Source organism: Peromyscus eremicus, chromosome 9, assembly GCF_949786415.1.
Source record: "Peromyscus eremicus chromosome 9, PerEre_H2_v1, whole genome shotgun sequence".
In the NCBI taxonomy this organism is placed as follows: Eukaryota; Metazoa; Chordata; class Mammalia; order Rodentia; family Cricetidae; genus Peromyscus; species Peromyscus eremicus.
Genome location: NC_081425.1, coordinates 111,610,254 through 111,631,008, shown reverse-complemented (window position 1 = coordinate 111,631,008; position 20,755 = coordinate 111,610,254). Strand labels below are relative to the sequence as shown.

At 40.0% G+C, this 20,755-nt stretch overlaps 1 protein-coding gene across 8 annotated transcripts in view; it reads right to left on the bottom strand.

Moving 5' to 3' along the window:
* Nucleotides 1–20,755, bottom strand: part of Cfap20dc (CFAP20 domain containing) — a 240,785-nt gene that overhangs the window by 43,412 nt on the left and 176,618 nt on the right. For all 8 annotated transcript variants that reach the window (XM_059274241.1, XM_059274239.1, XM_059274238.1 and 5 more), the window contains 2 exons: nucleotides 11,096–11,299; nucleotides 1,202–1,263 (listed from right to left, as the gene is read on the bottom strand). In XM_059274241.1, the coding sequence (XP_059130224.1) occupies nucleotides 1,202–1,263; nucleotides 11,096–11,299 (266 nt within the window). The remainder of the gene's footprint in view (nucleotides 1–1,201; nucleotides 1,264–11,095; nucleotides 11,300–20,755) is intronic.

Here is a 20,755-nt window from a genome sequence, read left to right as displayed (position 1 = left end):
CTCTCTCAACACTAGCAAAATTGTCTTTGCTGCAAGACACCGTGGGTGGAACTCAAACATGATGTAACAGACCATGCTCTGGACCCAGAATGTGCTCTCCTTGATATCAGTCTACTTCACAGGGCAACTCACAAACGGATCAGAGATGCATTCCTGTCAATGGAGATGGAGACAATGGAGCTCGAGATTTACTGGCTTCCAATAACCCCCTATGCATAGCAAACAGTAATGAAGGAATGATTTATCTGAATAAACTAGCTTCCATAAGTATGCATGAGAGAGCAGTAGTATTATAATACTTTATGCCCTTTTTGGTTTGTTTTTTTGAGGCATTATCTTAATCTGTAGCCCAGGCTAGTCCAGAACTCACCATGTAGTCCAGACTGCCCTCAAACTTGTAGCAATCCTCCTGTCTTAGCCTCTCCAGGAATGGCTATCTTATGTGTTTTTAAAGCTCAAATTCAGACTTGTTTATTCCTATCAGCCTAAAATTATGTTAACATGTGACTCAGGTAACAATAGTATATTTGAAGTATCACATATTTTGAGATTACAAAATTATGAATTTATGAAAAAAGTGAATTATTTGAACTTGAATAAGACATCTTGATAAATTTAAAGACATATAAAATACTCATTCTCCATATGCCCCAGACATCATTTGATATCTATAAAATGGCATATTTATGAAAATCATGAGTAAGTTACTGCTCAGAAAGAGTTTGCCATGTGCTAACAACTATGCTAAGAATTTTTCATCTATTTTTTGAACTTCCTCAAAATATCATGAAATAATTGTTGTGCCTGAATTGCATTAGATGACTTGCTTGAAACCCTGCAGCCAGGTATTCGAACATAGGTGGATTGTTATCACTACCACACAGTTTGAATAAGAAAAGCAGATGAAGTAAAATATCAAAAGAAATGAAGTCTGGCTGGACATTGGCACCGGCAGGTGGATCTCTGTGAGTTCAAGGCCAGCTTGATCTACACAGCAAGTTTCAGGACAGCTATTTCATGTTGAGACTTTGTTTGAGACCAAGCCAAGCAACCTCCAAGCAAACACAACACAACAACAACAACAACAACAACAACAACAACAAAATTTTGGCAGATAAATTTTATATAACCAAGAATAACATACAACCTTCCAAGTAAAAAGTTTTAAATCAAAACCATGTAGGTTATTGATGATTCTTACCGAGGATTTGATGGAGAAGGTGGATTCATTTCTTTCTGATAGTGACGGCCCTGGTTGACAGGCTGTAAGAGAAAAAGCACCTGTGAGGTAGGCACCAGTCGGCACAGGGCACACTGTTGCACTAATTCTCCCTTCGATATTTTGATATCAACAATTCTCATTTTTGATATCTCATTTTTGATATTCCATTTATAGGAAAGGACTGGCTTTGCTTCACAGCACAGACGAAGGCCTTGAGAGACTCAGCATACCACAGGGTGAAATAAACAATAAATGCAGGCTATTTTAATAGCCTGTGATAAGGTTCAATAGCATCTATGATGGAAATAAAGGTCACATATTAGAGAGTTCTTCTTGTGGAGTTTTTATACTGTTGCTATTTCTAGAGACAGCAAAACAAGATTTTCTCAAATTTCCTCCCACAATAAACCTTTCATTATTATTTGAAACACAACTAAAAACAAACAAACAAAAACAAAGCAGAGGAAAAAAAAAACGCCAGAAAAAGCAAACTAATGCCAGTAATGAAACTTGATTTTTCCTCTTTGGTCTATAAAGGGGGAAAAGTATGTTACAGCTAATACAAACTCCATTTTGACCATAATTCTAAATTATGTGGCTAATAATAATGAAAAACTACTTTATTTTGGCATTCTTCTTTTATTAAAAGTTGGAATTTGCCATGCATTTTGTTAATTGAATTCAGAATGTTACTTCTGTTCCAAGGGAGGTTGATGTTAAGGCTTTCTTACCCACAGTGAATGTGGCCTTACAGTGCTGACCAACAGCCAAGCCTAGCAGTGTGGCTGTACATAAAGAGACTACCTTCCTTATTCCCCACATAGTTCTTATTTTAAGGGGTCCTAAAAGATTAACTACACAGGTGATGGAAATGCATAAGCATAAACTCTCTTGCAAGTATTCCTTTGATTTGTATCAAATACCCTGTGTGATGATCACATCACCTAGCCTGGCTACCTGTGATGCACTGTGAATTTCAGTGCACCCAGACTGATGCATCACCATTTCAGTAACAAGAAACAACAGCTGAGAGAACAGTGGAAAGAAAGGATGTCATAAGCCATATTTGATCTCAGCAGAGAAATCAAACTTCCAGAAATTTGCAAGTGAAATTTAGTTGATGATTTAGGCTTTATTATTTCATAGCAAGAGAAATTAGCAAGCAAAAGGCCTAACGAGTTGCTTCTCTGGATCAACTCACACTGGTATAGAAAATTATTCCCAATAATAAATTCATTGGTATTCACTCAGTAGTTCAGCAGCACGGAGGCTGCCAGTGAATAGACTTCTGCTTATTTATTTTCACACGCATTTCCAAAACTTTCTGAGCACCATAGTTCTGATATTCAGGCAAATATCCACCCCTGAATTTTATAATCATTAATTCCAAGCCTTACTCCAGATGCTGTCTTTCCTTCCTTGGAAGTGCCTACTGTGTGATGCAGCTCTGTGAACGATGTGGGCTTGCCCCTTTCTGTCTTTGCTCGTTTAGATAATGTTCAATAGATTCAGTGATACAAGGGGGAAGAGCACAGCCAATAACAATTCATAAATGTTTGAAAACATTCAGCAGAAGCTTTTCAGAGCAGTAAAAACTGGTGACATGAAGACATGGGAGGGTCAGTGGCTGTCTGTCTGAAGGCAAATGTTACCAAGTGGATTTTATGAGGTTTAAGTCTCACTACCCCACATTTAGTATCTTGCGTTTGAGAAACAGAAGAAGCAACAAGGTTACTCATTCCTGACCTTTACCTGACTTCTTACTTCTCAGGCAGCTCATAAAACCTAGGCAGGACTTTGTGATCTGCCCCTGAACCAAGTCATCACATCCTATACGTGACTGGAAAACCCTCATTTCTGAAGATGCAAGAACATAGGGAAGAAACTCATCAAAAGGCCTTGCTAAGTTCTCCCAGTATATTTCCAATAGATCCTATCACCTTTTTCAAATCATATTTCTCCATGAGTTTCCACTCTGTCAAATCTAGCATGACAATATGCATTTAATCATTTTTCTTGGAAAATACATGTTTAACTGTTTCTTTGGGTCTTCATTTATTTTTGAGGGTTCTTGTTTCATTAAAACCTTATATGGAATGAATTTGTATGCTTTTCTTTAATCTGTCTTCTGTTCTAGATCCTTAGCCATGAATCTAGGTGGGTAGTGAAGAAGACATTTTCCCTCCCTACTGTGTTTCTCTACATATGCAGCAATAAATTTATTTTTTGGTAGGTAACATCCTGTGACAGTACCTGTGATAGAAAATAAAATTAAGGTTTGATTTTAGAATCCAGCCTTTTCTGTAGAATACTGTAAGTATTTGAAAGACCATTACTGATGCCTACAAGTAACCACAACAATACCAATAATGGCGGCAACTTACCAGTGTCTACAAATAGCCACAACAGCAACAGCAGTGACTTATATTTACTGTGCATTTACTCCATGCTAATTCTTGAGAGAGATTATCTCATTTGAGCCCCACAGGAAGCCTGTGAACTATATATAATTAACTCCATTTGTTAGAAGAGGACATTCAGATACTAGTATTAACCCAGGATCATGCCTGCCAGCAAACAGTGGAGCCAGACTCTGTACCCATTCAGTGAGATTCCACAGCTTTCCATCTCAACACTAGTTTGTTTGTATTATTTAATGCAGCTTGGGAATTCATGCAGAATGTGGAATACAGTGCTCTGAATAACAACATGGCAGGGTCCATTCAGTATATGGCATGGAAAAAAAAAAAAACCAGAGTCCCAAGATACATTTTTTTCTGGAGTATATGAGACTGTCCAATTATTATAAATTAAATTCACTTGATTTGACTCTCAGGGCATGTCACTATATTTTTAAAATTAAAGACAGTAAGTTTTTACCACACTGCTTAACTTGGAACTGTTGTAGGATATAATAGATAATAAGCACTCTGAGAATAATGTTTATATTGTGAGATGACTTTCACAGTCATTAGCCATAGAACAACTCACACATTTTTATATTTTCTTCTGACAGCACAGAAATCACTATGACTCTAATATCAGTTTTCATGTATCATTTCTATAGTTTTATAAGATTTTTATCTACAGCTTAGCATGGCCAATCCCTACCTTCCTAGTTTACCAGGATAACAAACCCAGCATTTCTCAAAGAGCTGAGGAACTAATAGGTCTGTAGATTAGAAGAAATTAGGACCTATTAGGTAGGAAACACTTACAATGCCAGTTTTGTATGCACAGCAGCCTGGAATCATGTAAAACACAGACAGACAGGCTCTGGCAGATGCATGAAAAAGTCTGGCAATGGCAGACTTTGTCCTTTTGGGGGTGCTGTTGCTATGCCTAGTGCCAGGAAAGAGGTACTCATAAAATCACCACCACCCAGAGGCTTTGACTTCCTATGATCAATTTGCTGGAAGGTAAGGGAGAGCAGGGAAGGCTAAATAAAAGAACAAGAGATAAGATAATCTTGATGTGTTGAGAGGTACAGACAATATCTTTATGTTGTTATGTAAAATCTATTCAAAATGGCAATAATATTGCAAGGTTAATCAAAGCCATAAATAACTTGTCTGAGAACCTCACCGTATGCTTGGGATTTTATTAAGTGAATTTTGCCTCATTTTCTCCAATATTATGCTTTGCAATATGCCATATTGATGGATGCATAAGATGAGCATTTAAATCCTCCTCACCCCCTTTCTCCAAGCTGAGAAGGCTTATATATTATATTAGGTTATGGTATGAGGATTTTTAATTTGGAGGAATAATAGCTCTGAAGCATCTACTCAGAGAACAGCATGCATATTAGGTGTGCTTTTCTTGACTCTAGGTTCATGGAGGGACAGAAATAAAGTACTAAAAAAGGAAACCACCAAAGGCTGTCAGCAACACTCTGTGGGTGGCGGGCAGTGTGGACACCAGTGTGCAAGCACAACCAAACAAGCACAGCGTATCTTGCTGGCCCACCTGCACGGCCCTGGCCCACCTGTATAGCTCTAGTAGCCATGGAAAGGGGAAGTGCTCTAGAAAACTTGAAGAAATATCCCTGAGAGGAGCAGGTTCCAGTCTTGGGAACTTGGCTCATTTGCTTGGGAACTTGGCAGACAGCAATATGAGAAAGCACTTGGTGAATCCATTTTACAATGCCAGTAAATGACAAACGTGGGATTTGGGCCCAGGACAGCTTTATATTCTTTTGGGTATCATACAAAACTATATTCATGTGTGCATGCATATGAGCACACCCACACTCCATGAAGGGAACGGTTTCATGCTACTGCCAAACAAAACCAGAAACACATTCACTCAAAATTCATTGTAACCAAGTCTTAGTTCCCTTCCCAAGGTTTCACAGAACCCAGTTTTGGAACAAATCTCATGAGGGTTACTCCTTTCAGAATGCCTCCAAAATCGATTACTTATAGCCAGGTTTCCACAGAAGTAGTAAAGTATTGTTTTAATTGAATTTGGGTTCAAGTTAGTAACTTTGAAAAATTTGTCTGTCAAAGGCCAATGGATTTCTCAGTAGCCTTGATTTATTTAGCTTAAGAAGCCTACAAAAGCCAATTTGGGAAGAGAATATGGTTACATTTAATTACACTTTAAATGACTAATTTATTACATCTAAACACCTTTTAAACAGTACACAATGCTCAGAACTGATGCTGGGGAATCAGAGCTTGTGGAAACACAATAGCTGTTGCTAAAGACTTCACTGTACTCCATGTCTCTTCTCTAGCTCCACACGCAGCATCTGTGAAATCCTCCTATCAGCACAGGTACTGGATGTGGCCTCACTAAATCTCCTGTGCCCACAATTGCTCACAAAGCCTTGCTCAGAGGGAGAGCTTCTCAAGGTGTATACTGAATGTTTAGTATCAATATTTAACATAAAATATTGCATGTGCCACTCAAGACTTACTTAAGCAAAACAAAGCTGATGTGTATTTTGGAGCTGATGAAAACCAGTTTACTTTAGAGTAAAAAGGAATTATTTAGTGTGCATGTTACTGATTGCTTCATTTAATCAATGAATGACAACCAGCTGTGCTGCCTCATGCCAGGTTGTCTTTATGGGTCTTATATCCAGGACTGAGCACACTAGTAACAATGGTTATTGAATGCTGCTAAGTGCTATAGTTGAACCTATTGAAAATGCAGGAGGCTGAATGTATGTGAGGAGAGAGACATTTATTTGATATTTCTGTAACTTCTAGTTTTGCAGTGAATTGTAAAACACTTTAAAAATAAATTCTTTAGGGGCTGGCTCAGCAGGTAAAGGTGCTCGTCATGAGCCTGATAACTTGGGTTCGATCTCTTCGACTGTCATGGTGGAAAAATACTAATTCTCCCAAGCTGTCATCCAACCTCCACACCTGTGCCATGGTGTGTACCCTTCACTAATGAATTAATGTAAAATAATTCTTTAATAAAAAGTTAGCCAATGTGTAAGCAAAGTTGGTAACAGAAACAACCAAACACAAACAAATAAAACAACAAGAGGGCGTATCTCAAAGGGAGGAGTGCCATGAAGAGCACTCTGGCAGGGAGCAGGGGCAGGGCCTCCCCCAGTGATGGCCAGGTGACACAGTGCGGCTGGAGTAGTGTGTCATTCTCCTGTGCGTACGCTGGATGGGATGGGCTAGGGAGGAATGGCGAGTTGCAAGTTCTGTGTGAGCTGAAGGAGAGGCAGAGGTCTGAAGAGAAGGGTGTCTTGCCTAAGGAGGGCTCTAGACTCACCTCCACAGACGTGTCTGCTCCTTTTTGCAGTCTGAAATTCTTTCTTACCTTTTGTCTATGTGTAAATGAATAAGCGTTCTTGAACTCTGACTTAACCGATGCCTCCTCTGAAAGCACATCTGGTACTCAGAAGCCAAATTAATTTGCTCCTCCTACATCATCCCACAGATTTTTGTTTTATCGCCCCTCACCATCCTGAATCACAGAGCCTTGTCTCTGTGAACATCTTAAGATGAGGACAAATTTTGTTCCCAACACCCAGCCCACTTCCCAACACATTGTACTAAAAAAGGTGCAGAATGAATGAATGTGACAGAATTGAGCAAGTTTGGGCTAGGAGTTAGGTATCCCTGGTTCTAGGGCATAAAGTAAGCCTTTACAGTGAGGCCTGGAGTAGAATCTCAGAAAGTTCTGGAGCTGTCTGAGGGATAATCTGGTGCAAGGTACACAGATATTCACACAGTGCAGCTAGGGAGCTACAAATGTTTTGAAAGCATGGAGTGAGGGGTGGAGAGAAGCTGGATGGGGGCACTTCTCAGAGTGCAGGGGTCCTCTGTGCCGGACTCGAGGCCACAGGGAACCACTGAAGCACTTTACATAGGGAAGAGAGCAGAGCATGCCCGGGCTTTACAAAGGTCTAGTGTGAAAAATGAGAACTAAATTAAAAAAAAAACAAACCGATTTACTTTGTTTGTGTGTGTATGTCTGTGGGTATGTGTTGTGTGTGTATCTATTGAGACCAGAAGGCGTTGGACACTCGAGAGCTGAGGTTACAGGGGGCTGTGAGCCTCCTGAGGTGGGGGCAGGGAACAGAAGCTTGGCCCTCTGCAAGAGCAGTGAGTGTTCTTAACACCCCAGTCATCTCTGAAAACCAAGGTTTTTACTAAGTGCTTATTATGTTTCAAATTCAGCACCAGTTGCTTTACAAGGTAACAGGCTGGCTTTGATTCTCCACACTATGACTTCAGAACCAGTGCTCCTAACCCACAGCCTGTGGCACTTGGACCAGAGGTGAGAAGATGATGAGGTACTGCTGAAGAAATTCAGATGACTAACACTATGCCAAGTCTGTGGTGTTAGGCAGTGGGGATTAAGAAGCAAAGAGGTGGAGAGATGGGTCATCAGCTAGGAATACTTGGTGCTCTTGCAGAGGACTTGGGTTGGGTTCTCAGCACTCACATGGTGATTTATACCATTCATAACTCCAGTTCCAGCGGATCGGGCATCCTCTTTTGACCTTTGAGGGCACCAGGAATGCACATGGTGAGCATCCATATATGCAGGCCAAACACTAACACACATGAAATAAAATAGATAAATCTAAAAATCTTAGCTAGAAAAAGAAACAAATAGAAGAGCCTTAGATGTGAAGACCAGTATGGATACAGGAGAATGAAAATGTGGGAGAAGGGGCAATGTCTTCCAATCTTCTGGCTAGAGGGCCACTGGAGGGTAGCACCGTTCACCAAGACAAAATTGGGGCAGCATCCTGTGGCGACACCAGGAGCCTTTCATTCTGTTTCTCACCATCTCCGCACCTTTTCTGAGGAGAAAAGTGTGAGCTCTCAGAGAGGCTGAAACAATACTTGTAAATTGCTCTATTTAAACTCCACATGAGCAGAAGGATGCAGATTTCATTACGGAATGCAATTTCCCATTTGTTGATAGTTCCAATATTGGAGCAAACTGAATTTGATGAAATAATAAACATATCCTATGAATACTAAAGGTAGGATTTTCAAATTTTTCTGTCTAAAAAAATAGACTTTTCAATTTCTCATTTGGCTGAATAGAGGGGTTATTAAGTTCATTACTAATGGTGTTATTTTTGGCCGTGTGCTTTTAGAGCAGAGTACTTGTCATGCAGGAGACTTCAGTTCTTGCCAGAACAGGACAGTGATGAGAACCTGGTATCCAGGGCAACCAAGAGTTCAGACTTCTCAGTCCATAAATAATCATTCCTCAGCTTGCCCTCTGTACTGCTGGTCTCCGGGCCACTTCCTGACAAAATGAGCTCCACCTGGAGGCCACTGTTCTCTGAGGAATATTCTATAAGAAAGGCACTGCTTCTCTTCTGTCTGCACCCAATCCTTATGATTTTTCACTTTGGTGCAAGGATGCTCTGTGGCCAAGGTCACAGGGACATAGGTATTTTTCTGGGTGGTAGATACTGTCCAGCACCAAGGCTGTTTGAAGAGTTATATGTATCCATGTCTAATGAAACCACAAACTAAGCAAGAGAAAGCTGGAGGTGGAGGAGAAGGAGATAATAGGCACTAAGTGAACACTGGTGGTGATTTTCCCCCTTGCCATCTCCTAGGAGTCTATTTGATTTCACCTTCCGTGATGACTTGCATGTTCTCTCCAGAGCTCAGGAGCCTCGTCCTCCACTGGATGTCTGTAGCGCCTATGTGACAAACAACTCTTATAGCAGGAGTTACCAGGGAAACAGACAGAGCCTCAGTGTTCTCACTGCGAAGTGGAAACACTAATGCCAGCTGGAAAGACTCAGGTGACACATGTGACCATGTGATGATAAAGGGACTGCTGAAACATGGAAGGCCTACAAAGATGTTAGAGACCTGGAAAACCTGGTTTTAAGATAAAAGCAGATCGCAAAATGAATATCTGTTAAATATATAAAACTTATGTCTACCACATTTGAAGTTAATATTTATGTAGGTTTAAAGCATAATTTAAAAATTTTAAAGATTTATTAATTTTTATTTTATGTACTTGGATTTTTTGTCTGCATGTTTGTATGTGTACCACATGTGTGTCTGGTGCCTGTGTAGGCCGGAAGAGCACACAGAATTCCCTGGAACTGGAGTTACAGATGGCTGTGAGCCACCATATTGGTGCTGGAAACCAAACCCAGGTCCTCTACAAGAGCAGTGAGTATCTTTAAATGATGAGCTGCTTCTCCATCCCCCACTTTAAGTTTTTATTATTTCCAGATGGCACCTAAGGAAGCAGGCAAGAGATGGTCAGGAGCCTATGTCGGCACTGTAGAACTCAGAGACAGTATCTTGTTATTCTAGCTGGGATTGCAGACCGTCTGTATGATGAAAAGTCAGCTTTATTAAAGTGTATCAGTGCTGGAGATGGATGCCAGGATGCTAGGCAAGGACTCAAACACTGTGCTACATTCCCAGCTTTATATAGCTATGTATGAGCTTGAGTCAAAGTTATTTTAGGTTTCATTCTCTACTAGGCCATGGCGAGGGAGATGGCTATACTAATGTGTTTTAACATGTAAACACATGGGGACGTATACCTTTGAAAAAGGTATCTGTAGCTCCTATCATGGCCCCTCAGACACAGAGGAGCTAGTAAACATCTAGTGACTTCTACAGAAGGTTCTTTTCTGTCCTCGTAGGTGAACAGTACTTAGCATGTCTATAGTCTTTTCCCTTTGTTCATTCATTTAATAAGTATTTCATTGAAAATATTAAGTCTCTTTTATGTGGCAAAAGGCTTGTGCTAGGAGCAGGAACTGTCAGAGCCCTGCATGATTTCAGGTACTGCTGTGATTTGAGGATCCCTCCCCTCCAAAGTTCATATATCAGAAACTTAATTGCCTACATGAAGGAGAAGAGAGGTGGGATATTTAAGAGGTGGTTAGAGTGTGAAGACTGTGTTTATGAATGAATTAATCCCATTATTGTGGGAGTGAGTTTGTGATAAAAAGATTCATTGATCCCCTTTTCACTAGTTTGCTTCCCACTCCCCATCCCCACCCCATTCTCCCTGCTATCATGGGATGATGCACAAGGAAGATCTTTGTTAAATGTAGGTCCTTTGACCCTGGGCTTTCCAGACTTTAGAACTAAGCAAAACATGTATTTGTGTTTATAAATGACCTGGTTCTCATCTATTGTGAGAACGAAAGAGAACTAAGACAATCAATCATCATACACACATCTCCAAGGGTGTGTAAGAGAGTGTAAGACAATGGCATCCTCTATTACCAGTCTCTCCCTTAAAAGACTATCTCAGAATGAGCTCTGCATGATTCTCATGGTGGGTGACTCATTTGGACTCTACTTTCCCTAGATAAGGCTGGGATTTGTTAGAAATGGGCTTGCTTCTTTTGAAGGCAAGGGAGTAGATGCAAGGTGCAGGACTCACAGGTGGCAGACAAGAGTTCCATGTGGTTGTGTCATCACTGCTGGTACTGATGCTAACATTACAGTTGTCCACCTGGGATGCACTCAGGCCATGAGGAGCCCCAGTGTCTTCCAGGTCTTCATTCTGCTGCCGACGGAGGCTTGCTAGCATCTGCAGCTCACATTCACTCATCTGGCTGGGCTGGTAGTTCCTCCAGTTGTATTCCTGACCAAGAGACAGAAGTATGACAATGAGTCACCTGATTTCAATTTTATGGGTTACCAGCAAGTGTGACTGTAGCCCTACCTGCAATGGGTCCCCTCTGATGGAGAAACAAATGCTCTGCACACCTTCATGAGAGGTTACCCTCCCTACCCAATCCAATATTTCTGCACACTGCCTTCATGAAGAACCTCAAAAGCATCAAACTTGCATCTGCCTTAGTTCCCCTTTCACGCTAGTTCCCTCTGGCTGCCCGTCTGGCTAACTGATGCCACTCTTCCTTGGGGAGGCCTTTTCTGACAATGACAAATGGGGACACCTCCTCTATTATGTGTTAGAGAATTTAAAAGTCTTGACTTTTAGCATTTGTTCCAACTGTAGTTGTCTAACTAACTGCCCTTGCAACTGACTAGTTAGCCATGAGCTGCACAGGTCATCGCCATAACTGCCTGATTCTGGCTGGAGTCCCTTGGTGAAGATCTGAAGATGCTTAACTGCAGGGCCCAAACCCAAAGCAGGTTTTTTTTTTTCTTGTTGTTGTTTTTGTTTTTTGTTGTTTTGTTTTTTGAGACAGGGTTTCTCCGTGTAGTTTGGATGCCTGCCCTGGATCTTGCTCTGTAGACCAGGCTGGCCTCAAACTCACAGAGATCTGCCTGGCTCTGCGTCCGAGTGCTGGGATTAAAGGCGTGCGCCACCTCTGCCCGGTTCCAAAGCAGTTTTTAATTAGATGAATTTATCTGTTTACTGCTGAGGCTTTTTGGAAGAAAGTTTCCCCACAGCCCAGGATGGCCTTGAAGTCACAGTAATTCTCCTATTTCAGCCTCTTGAGTGCTGAGGGTTCAGGTGTGAGTCACCACAGCCAACCTAAAAGGAGCTTTGAAAAGAGAAATACCCTTTCCAGACAAATGCCTGGCTTATAAGGGAACAAATTTCAGCAGCATTGACTACTAATACCAAATATATTCAAATTATAGATATATGGAAGATAATGAATGCAAGGAGGGAAAAATGAAAGGTCTGCAATCCAGAAAGGCCTCACATCTATCTTCTTGATGCAGAACACAGTAGATGGAATCAAGACTATTACTGTAAGTTTCCAGATGCTAACACAAATAAATATTATTATTTCTTCTTTAATTTTTAAAAATTGCATTTTTAGGAGTGACCTACTTGCCCATAGAACTGCCCCACTCCCTAGATTCAGTTCCCAAACACTCATTGCCCCCTCTACCCCCATGTGTCTACCTCCAACTCGGGCTGATGTCCACTGCTCAGGCCCAGGCCACACCAGTCAGAAGAACAGGTGAGTGACTTGCCTGCCAGCAGAACTGCCCCACTCCCTAGATTCCATTCCCAAAGACCCATTCCACTGGCCCCCTCTCTGGCCCTACTGCCATCCCCTCCTGCTCTGTGCCTCCAGCCTCAACTTGGGTGGACTTCTGCTGCCCAGTGCAGGCCAAGTAAGTCAGAAAAAACAGATAGGAGAGACTCCCTGCTGGACCAGAGACCACATCAGCCTCCAGAACCGTAGATAGGTGGCCTGCCAGTGGACTTCCTCTTCTCACTCAGTGGCCTCGATCCCCAGTACCCTCATAACCATATCCCATTCCCCAGTTCAGGCAGAGACCCCTTCGTTGTACCGAAGGCCAAGCTAGTATAGCTGCCAGAAGTCCAGTCAAAATGCCTATCCAACAAGGACAAACTCAGAAATCAGCACCGAGACCTACAATCATCCCAAACCCAGATGCCTAGATACCAGTGTAAGAACACAATCAACAACAGCCAGGGTAATATGGCACCACCCAAGCCCAGCTATCCTATGCCAGCAAGACCTGAACATTCCAACACAGCTGAAGTCCAAAAAAAATGACCTTAAAACCAACTTTATGAAGATGATAGTTATCCTTAAAGAGGAACTGAAGAACTCCCTTAAGGAAATTGAAGAAAAGACAAACAAAAATTTGGAGGAAATCAATAAATCTCTTAAAGAATACCAAGAAAGCCAAGAAAGAAAAAACAAAACAAAACAAAGAAACAGTTGAAGAAAACTGTTCAAAACCTGAAAATGGAAATAGAAGCAATAAAGAAAACACAAACTGAGGGAATTCTGGAAATGGAAAATCTAGGTTAGTGAACAGGAACTACAGATGCATCACCAATAGAACACACATGATGGAAGAGAGAATCTCAGGCACTGAAGATACGATAGAAGAAATAGATTCATCAGTTAAAGAAAATATTAAATCTAAAATATTTCTAACATATAACATCCAGAAAATCTGGGACACCATGAAAAGACCAAATCTAAGAATAACAGGAACAGAAGTAGACAAATCTCAACTCAAAGAAGCAGAAAATATTTTTTAATAAAAATCATAGAAGAAAATTTTCCTAAACTAAAGAAGATGCCTATAAAGGTACAAGAAGCTTATAGAACACCAAAATAGATTGGACGGAAAAGGAAAGTTGCTTTGCCACACAATGATCAAAACTCTAAACATATAGAACAAAGAAAGAATATTAAAATCTGCAAAGGAAAAAGGCCAAGTAACATACAAAGGTAGACTTATTAGAATTACACCCAACTTCTCAATGGAGACTCTAAAAGACAGAAGGACCTGGACAGATGTCCTGCAGACTCTAAGAGACCATGGATGCCAGTCTAGACCACTATACCCAGTAAACTTTCAATTACCATAGATGGAGAAAACAAAATATGCCATAATAAAGTCAAATATAAACAATATCTACCCACAAATCCTATAGAAGATGCTAGAAGAAAAATTCCAACCCAAGGAGGTTAACTATACCCACAAAAACACAGGCAATACATTATTTCACACCAACAAAACTGAAGGAAGAGAATCTCTCTCTCTCTCTCTCTCTCTCTCTCTCTCTCTCTCTCTCTCTCACACACACACACACACACACACACACACACACACACACACACACACACACAAAACCACCACCAAAGTAACAGGAATTAACAATCACTTGGCACTAAAATCTCTCCAAAAATTGATGGACTCAACTGGCCAATTAAAAAGACACAGGCTGCCGGGCGGTGGTGGCGCACGCCTTTAATCCCAGCACTCGGGAGGCAGAGGCAGGCGGATCTCTGTGAGTTCGAGGCCAGACTGGGCTACCAAGTGAGTTCCAGGAAAGGCGCAAAGCTACACAGAGAAACCCTGTCTCGAAAAAAAAAAAAAAAAAAGACACAGGCTAACAGATGGATATGAAAACAGAATCCATTCTTCTGCTGCATACAAGAAACACACCTCAGAGTAAAGGGTTGGAAAGAGATTTTCCAAGCAAACTGACCCAAGAAGCAAGGTAGAATAGCTATCCTAATATCTAACAAAATAGACTTCCAACCAAAATTAATCAAAAGAGATGGAGAGGGATATTTTATATTGATCAAAGGAAAAAAATCCACCAAGATGGCATTTCAGTTCTTAACATCTATGTCCCAAACACAAGGCACCTATAAAACAAACATGACTACAACTTAAATCACATATCAAAACGTCACATATTAATAATGGGAGACTTCAATACTCCACTTTCACCAACGGGCAGTATTGAGAGACGCTGGTAGCAAAAGTCCATGGGAGTATACAGCAGTGACAACTAGAGTTAAGAAGGTCAACCTAAGGGTTCTGTTAGAGGAAACCATCACACAAGGCGTTATGGAATTACTGCCTTTTGAATGAACTGGCTGTCTCTTGTAAACTTCTTGTGCAATGACAGCTATGTGCTGTGGGATGGTTTGTATGTCAACTGTGTTGCTGATTGGTCAATAAATAAATCACTGATTGGCCAGTGGCCAGGCAGAAAGTATAGGCGGGACAAGGAGGAGAATAAAGCTGGGAAGTGGAAGGCTGAGTCAGAGACACTGCCAGCCGCCACCATGACAAACAGCATGTGAAGATGCCGGTAAGCCATGAGCCACGTGGCAAGGTATAGATTTATAGAAATGGATTAATTTAAGCTGTAAGAACAGTTAGCAAGAAGCCTGCCACGGCCATACAGTTTGTAACCAATGTAAGTCTCTGTGTTTACTTGGTCGGGTCTGAGCGGCTGTGGGACTGGCAGGTGAGAGATTTGTCCTGACTGTGGGCCAGGCAGGAAAACTGTAGCTACAGCTATGATTCTCCCCATTTACGGTGCATCTCCATGCTACGTGTACATGTAATCTCATGATTGCATCTCAGTCTTGGGCACAACTTTCCCTATACATTTGGGGGTAATTGGACAACTGTCCCCAGCTGTGTTTATTGTTCATTAACATAAATCTGGCCAGGGCCATTCTCCAGACAAAAGTATTTCCTTTTTATCCAAGGACAAATGCAGATAAACATTAGCTCATCTTACTTACAGATAAGATAAAATAGCGATTAGCAATTAAATCCTCAACTCCTTACCTTCATCTCAGGTTGCTCACATTCCTGGGATGATGTTTTAGTCACTTGCTAGTTACTGAGTCAAGGTAGTTACTTCCCACTGACCCAAGGAGATTGCTGCCAAGGCCAGGCAGGTGATAGGTGCCAAGCTTCTTTCTTGTGCAAATTAAGTTTTAATTCCTCCTCAGCCAGGTGCTATTCCTAGATTCACTAATTGATCTTAGCCTTTAGTTGACCCTACCAGAGAACTCCTCTTTAGTCACTCCTCTTTTGGGTTGTAATTGGACGCTGACATTTATTGCTTTATGTGTGGATCCTTATCACCTCTCTCTGCAACCCTGAAAATTTCAAGCCTGCATTGCTTTACCAAGTATTACTGTGTGGGTATACATACTAGTTCTCTGAGAGCAGTGGGGAGAATTGATTGAGAAGAACAAAGATGAGGACGGAGATGGAAAGAACTAGGTAGACATGAGAGAACAAGAGAAGGGACTGAGAGGAGCTAAGTATGAGAACAAAAACAGTTGTGTAGATAGAATTGACTGAGAAGAATAAAGTGACTGGACTAAAGAACTCAATGTTCTTAGATTCATTTGATATCTCTCAGATTAGAATCCTCAGCTGGTTGTTAGACTCTTCCATGGACCCTGGGCTGGACCTTTTATTGTTTCGGTAGAGCAGGTCATCCAGACAAAAACGAAACAAAAAAATACTGGAGTTAACAGATGTTATGAATCAAAATGGACCTAACAGATATCTACAGAACATTTCACCCAAACACAAAAGAATATGCCTTCTTTCCAGCACTTCATGGAAATTATCCAAAATTAATCACGTACCTAGTCACAAAGTGTTGCAGAATATTCCTTTACACTGTGTGAAGTTGTGTCACTGTGATTGGTTTAATAAAGAACTGAATAGCCAATAGCTAGGCAGGAAGATATTAGGTGTAACTTCTGGGGACAGAGAAGTCTCAGGGAAGAAGAAAGGTGGAGGTCACCAGCTGGATACAAAGGAAGTAAGACATGTAGGAAGAGAAGTAAAAGCCATGAGTCATATGGCAACATATAGATGAATACAAATGGGTTAATTTAAGTTATAAGAGCTAGAGGGACAAGCCTAAGCTATAGGCTGAGCTTTCAGAATTCTGTGTCATTTTTTGTGAGCTGGTGGCTCAAAGAAAAATCCAGCTACATAAAGCAAGTCTAAACAGATACAAGAAAATTGAAATCATCCCCCATATCCTATCAGAATACCATGGATTAAAGCTGGATTTCAACAACAAAAACAACAAAAAGCCTACAACCTCATGGAAATTGGACAACTCCCTCCTGAATGACTACTGGGTCAAAGCAGAAATAAAGAAATTAAAGACTTCCTATAATTTATTGAAAATGAATGCACAAAAATTACATTTGTGTGTGTGTGTGTGTGTGTGTGTGTGTGTGTGTGCGTGCATGTGTGTGTGTACACATGAGTGTGCATTTGCATGTATCCATGACATGGTCAGAGGACAACTAGCAATAGTCAGTTCTCTCCTTCCACCATGTAGGTCATGTAGATAGAACTCTGGTTGTCAGGCTTGGCAGCAAGTGCCTTTACCTGCTGAGCCATCTTGGCAGCACATAAATATTATTTCAATGTACAGGACATGAATTAGTATATGAAAACTTGAACATATTCCCTTTCCTTTTGGCTTAAACCATGGCTAATATCTTGGCCTTACATATGAGGAATATACTTTGCACTCAGGTCTAATACATAACTTAAAAGTAATTTTGAAGTTTCCTGACATATCTGGAAATACTGTTTATAGTCAAAAGAACTTCCCACGACTCATAACTTTCAGATCTTACCATCGAAACCTTTCCTTCCTTGAAGGACCCTTTGAGTTAGCTACTGCCTTTTCTGTCTTGGTGCTTTATGAAAAAAAAAAATGGAATTCTGAAAACAATTCTTGGAGTTTCTAAGACCCTAAATTTTTTCTAATGAGATACTGCCATCTCCATAATTTGAGATTTTTATAATATTGCTATTTGATAATATGATGAGAAGACTTTTTGGAGTCTTGTTAGGGAACCTCAATTAAAGCTTTATTCATAGCTCCAGAAGCCTGGTATCACAAAACCCATCTCCCCATATATGTAATTACTTTATAAAGTATCATGTAAATGCTTTATATGTATTTTGATTTATAAAACATCTTTACATATTGAGGGCGGCATCTCTCTGCCATCGTTATTACAGACATTTTCCTGGGTCAGGCTTGTCATCTTGCTTCTCACTTTGCTCACTGATGTAGAACTCTTTCCTCATGTTAAAACTATATAAATTTCCAATTACAAATACAGTACCTCCTTTTCATGGCACACGTATTATGTTATTTTCTCCTGGTTTCCTCCCTTCTCTCTCTCAGAGTCCCCTTTTATCTTCCCACCTCACACCTCTCTAGTCCACATATGAGCGTATACATGTAGTATTTATCTTTCTGTCTGATTTATTTTGCTAAACATATAGATCTCCTGTTCCATCCATTTCCTTGCAAATGTTATAGTTTCATTTATCTTTTTTAAAGGCTGAATAAAATTTTATTGTGCGTAAATCTTTTCTTTACCCACTCATCTTTGACAGACACCCAGGATTTGTGAACAGAGCAGCAACAGACAGGCATGTACAAGCATCTCTGTGTTGACTGAGAATCTTTTGGACATTTTCTCAGGATTACACCCAGGAACTAGGTTTTTAGAGGAATTTTCATACTAATTTCACAGTGGCCTGACTGGTTTACATCCTGCCAGCAGTGCATAAGGGTCATTTGCTTATTTTCTTGATGACAGCCACTCTGATAGGGGAAAATAGATTCTTAAAGCAGTTTTAATTTGCAATTTCCTGACAACTAAGGACATCAAACATCCTTTCAAATATTTATTGGCTATTTGTGCTTCTTCTTTTGAGAACCATCTGTTCAGTTCCTCAGCTCGTTTACTGAATGGATGATTTGTTTCCTTTTCTGGTGTTTAAGTTTTTGTAATTCTTTATCTATTCTAGGCATCAATCTCCTGACTGATGTACAATTGGCAATTACATTTCCTCTGTTCTGCAGGCTGTCTCTCCACTCTGCTGAATGGTTCCTTCACTCATTTTTCTAGGCCCCCAATATGCATCATTAGGCTATTTATTTGAAAGTGCTCAGAGTTCTTAATGGAAGTAACTATAAACTTTCCTTAGAACTGACTTATTTACATCGCAGGGAAACTGGTAGTTGTGCTTAATTTTCGTTTGATTTAAAGAATTAGAAACTCCTATAGTTTTCCTCAGTGACTCACGTGTTCACCAATCCGTCTCCAAGTCTCTGTGTAGTTTCTCTTGTTATTGAGTTCTAGTTTTATTCTGTTATGATCTGATAATATGTAAGGAATCATTTTAATTCTTTTGAATTTGTTTGGACTTGCTTTGTGACCTAGAACATGGTATATTTTAGAGAAAGTTCATGGGCTTCTGAAAAGAGTGCATATTCTATAGATATGTTAGGTCCATTTTATCTATGGCATAGTTCATCTGAAGTTTCTTCACTGAATATTAGTTTTCATTGTCTATCTAAAGATGAGAGTGGCACCCCAGAGTTACCCACTATTACTGGATCTTGACCTAGCTCACCTTTTATTCACATTAGTGTTTGTTTTATGAAGTTAAGAAGTCCCAAATTTGGCCTCCACATATTTACAGTTATTATGTATTCTTGATGGATTATTTCTGTTGTTAGAATGTAGGAGCATTAATGAGTATTTAATAAGCTTTGGGAGAAAACATCATAAGAGGAACAACATCTATATTCCAATGAAAAAGCACTAAAAAGGTAATATTTCAAAGTCAGAAGAAGTAGTTGAGGTCACAATAAAACATGGCTATGTGATCAGTATCATTGTCAGAGACATATGCAACTCAGAATTCCAGTGGTATTTCCCTCATTTTCACTGGTTATATGAAAATATATGGACAATAACAAGTATTGGCAACTGTGGAAAAATGAGACATTTCAGACATTGCTGGGTCAGTATATAAAGTGGAGAAGCTAGTCTGGAAAAAAAAAGTTTGCAGTTTCTCAAAATGCTTAGCATAGAGTGTTTATGAGGCCTAGAAACCTACTCCTGAACATATACAATGGGAACTGAAAGTCCCTATTTTCTTACACATACACACACACACACACACACACACACACACACACACATGTACACACCAAACAACCAATCAAACAAACACACAGAAAACCCCAAATGGTGTATACAAATGTTCATAGCAGCATTATTCCAAATTGCCAAAAGGTGAAAATAGCCAAATGTTCATCAACTAATCAATAGAATTTTGTTTATCCATCTTATATAATGTAACTCAGCCATAAAGGTTAATAAAAGTTTGTTACATTCCAGTCTACATGGACCTCAAAAGGATTACACTACATGAAAGCAGCCATATGTAAAGGCCACACATCATGTTATTTCGTTATCTGAAAAGTCTAGAGAAGGCAAATACATAGACATGGAAAGTAGATTGAGATGTCAGAGGCTTGGAAAAAGGTATGAAAGCAACTTCCAATGGTATATAACTTTCCCTGGGGGTGGTCAAAATGCTATAAAATTAGGTCACCATGGTGGTTACAGAATGCATTAAAATTCCTGGATTGTCTGTTTTAAACAGGTGATTTTTATGGTATATGAATCACCTCAATTAAAAAAGTTTAGTAACCAGAGGTGATGAGAACCTTCGGGTACAACAGTGAACAAGTGACCTCGTTGTCCTGCCCTTCAAGTTATGGAACTGAACATCCTAGTGTGTCACACCACTGCTAGTATGTTTTTTTTTTTTTTTTTTTTACAATGGATAACAGTACTTTAATTTTTCAATTTTCCTTAAGAAGAAATTGATGTCTTTAGTATGACTGATCCATGTATCCAATCTGTTTATTTAATTCACAGGCCTGTACTGTGACTGAATAGCTGGTATTGAGAAGAGAATAAGAGCTTGAGGTAATGATTCTATGAGGCAGATCTTT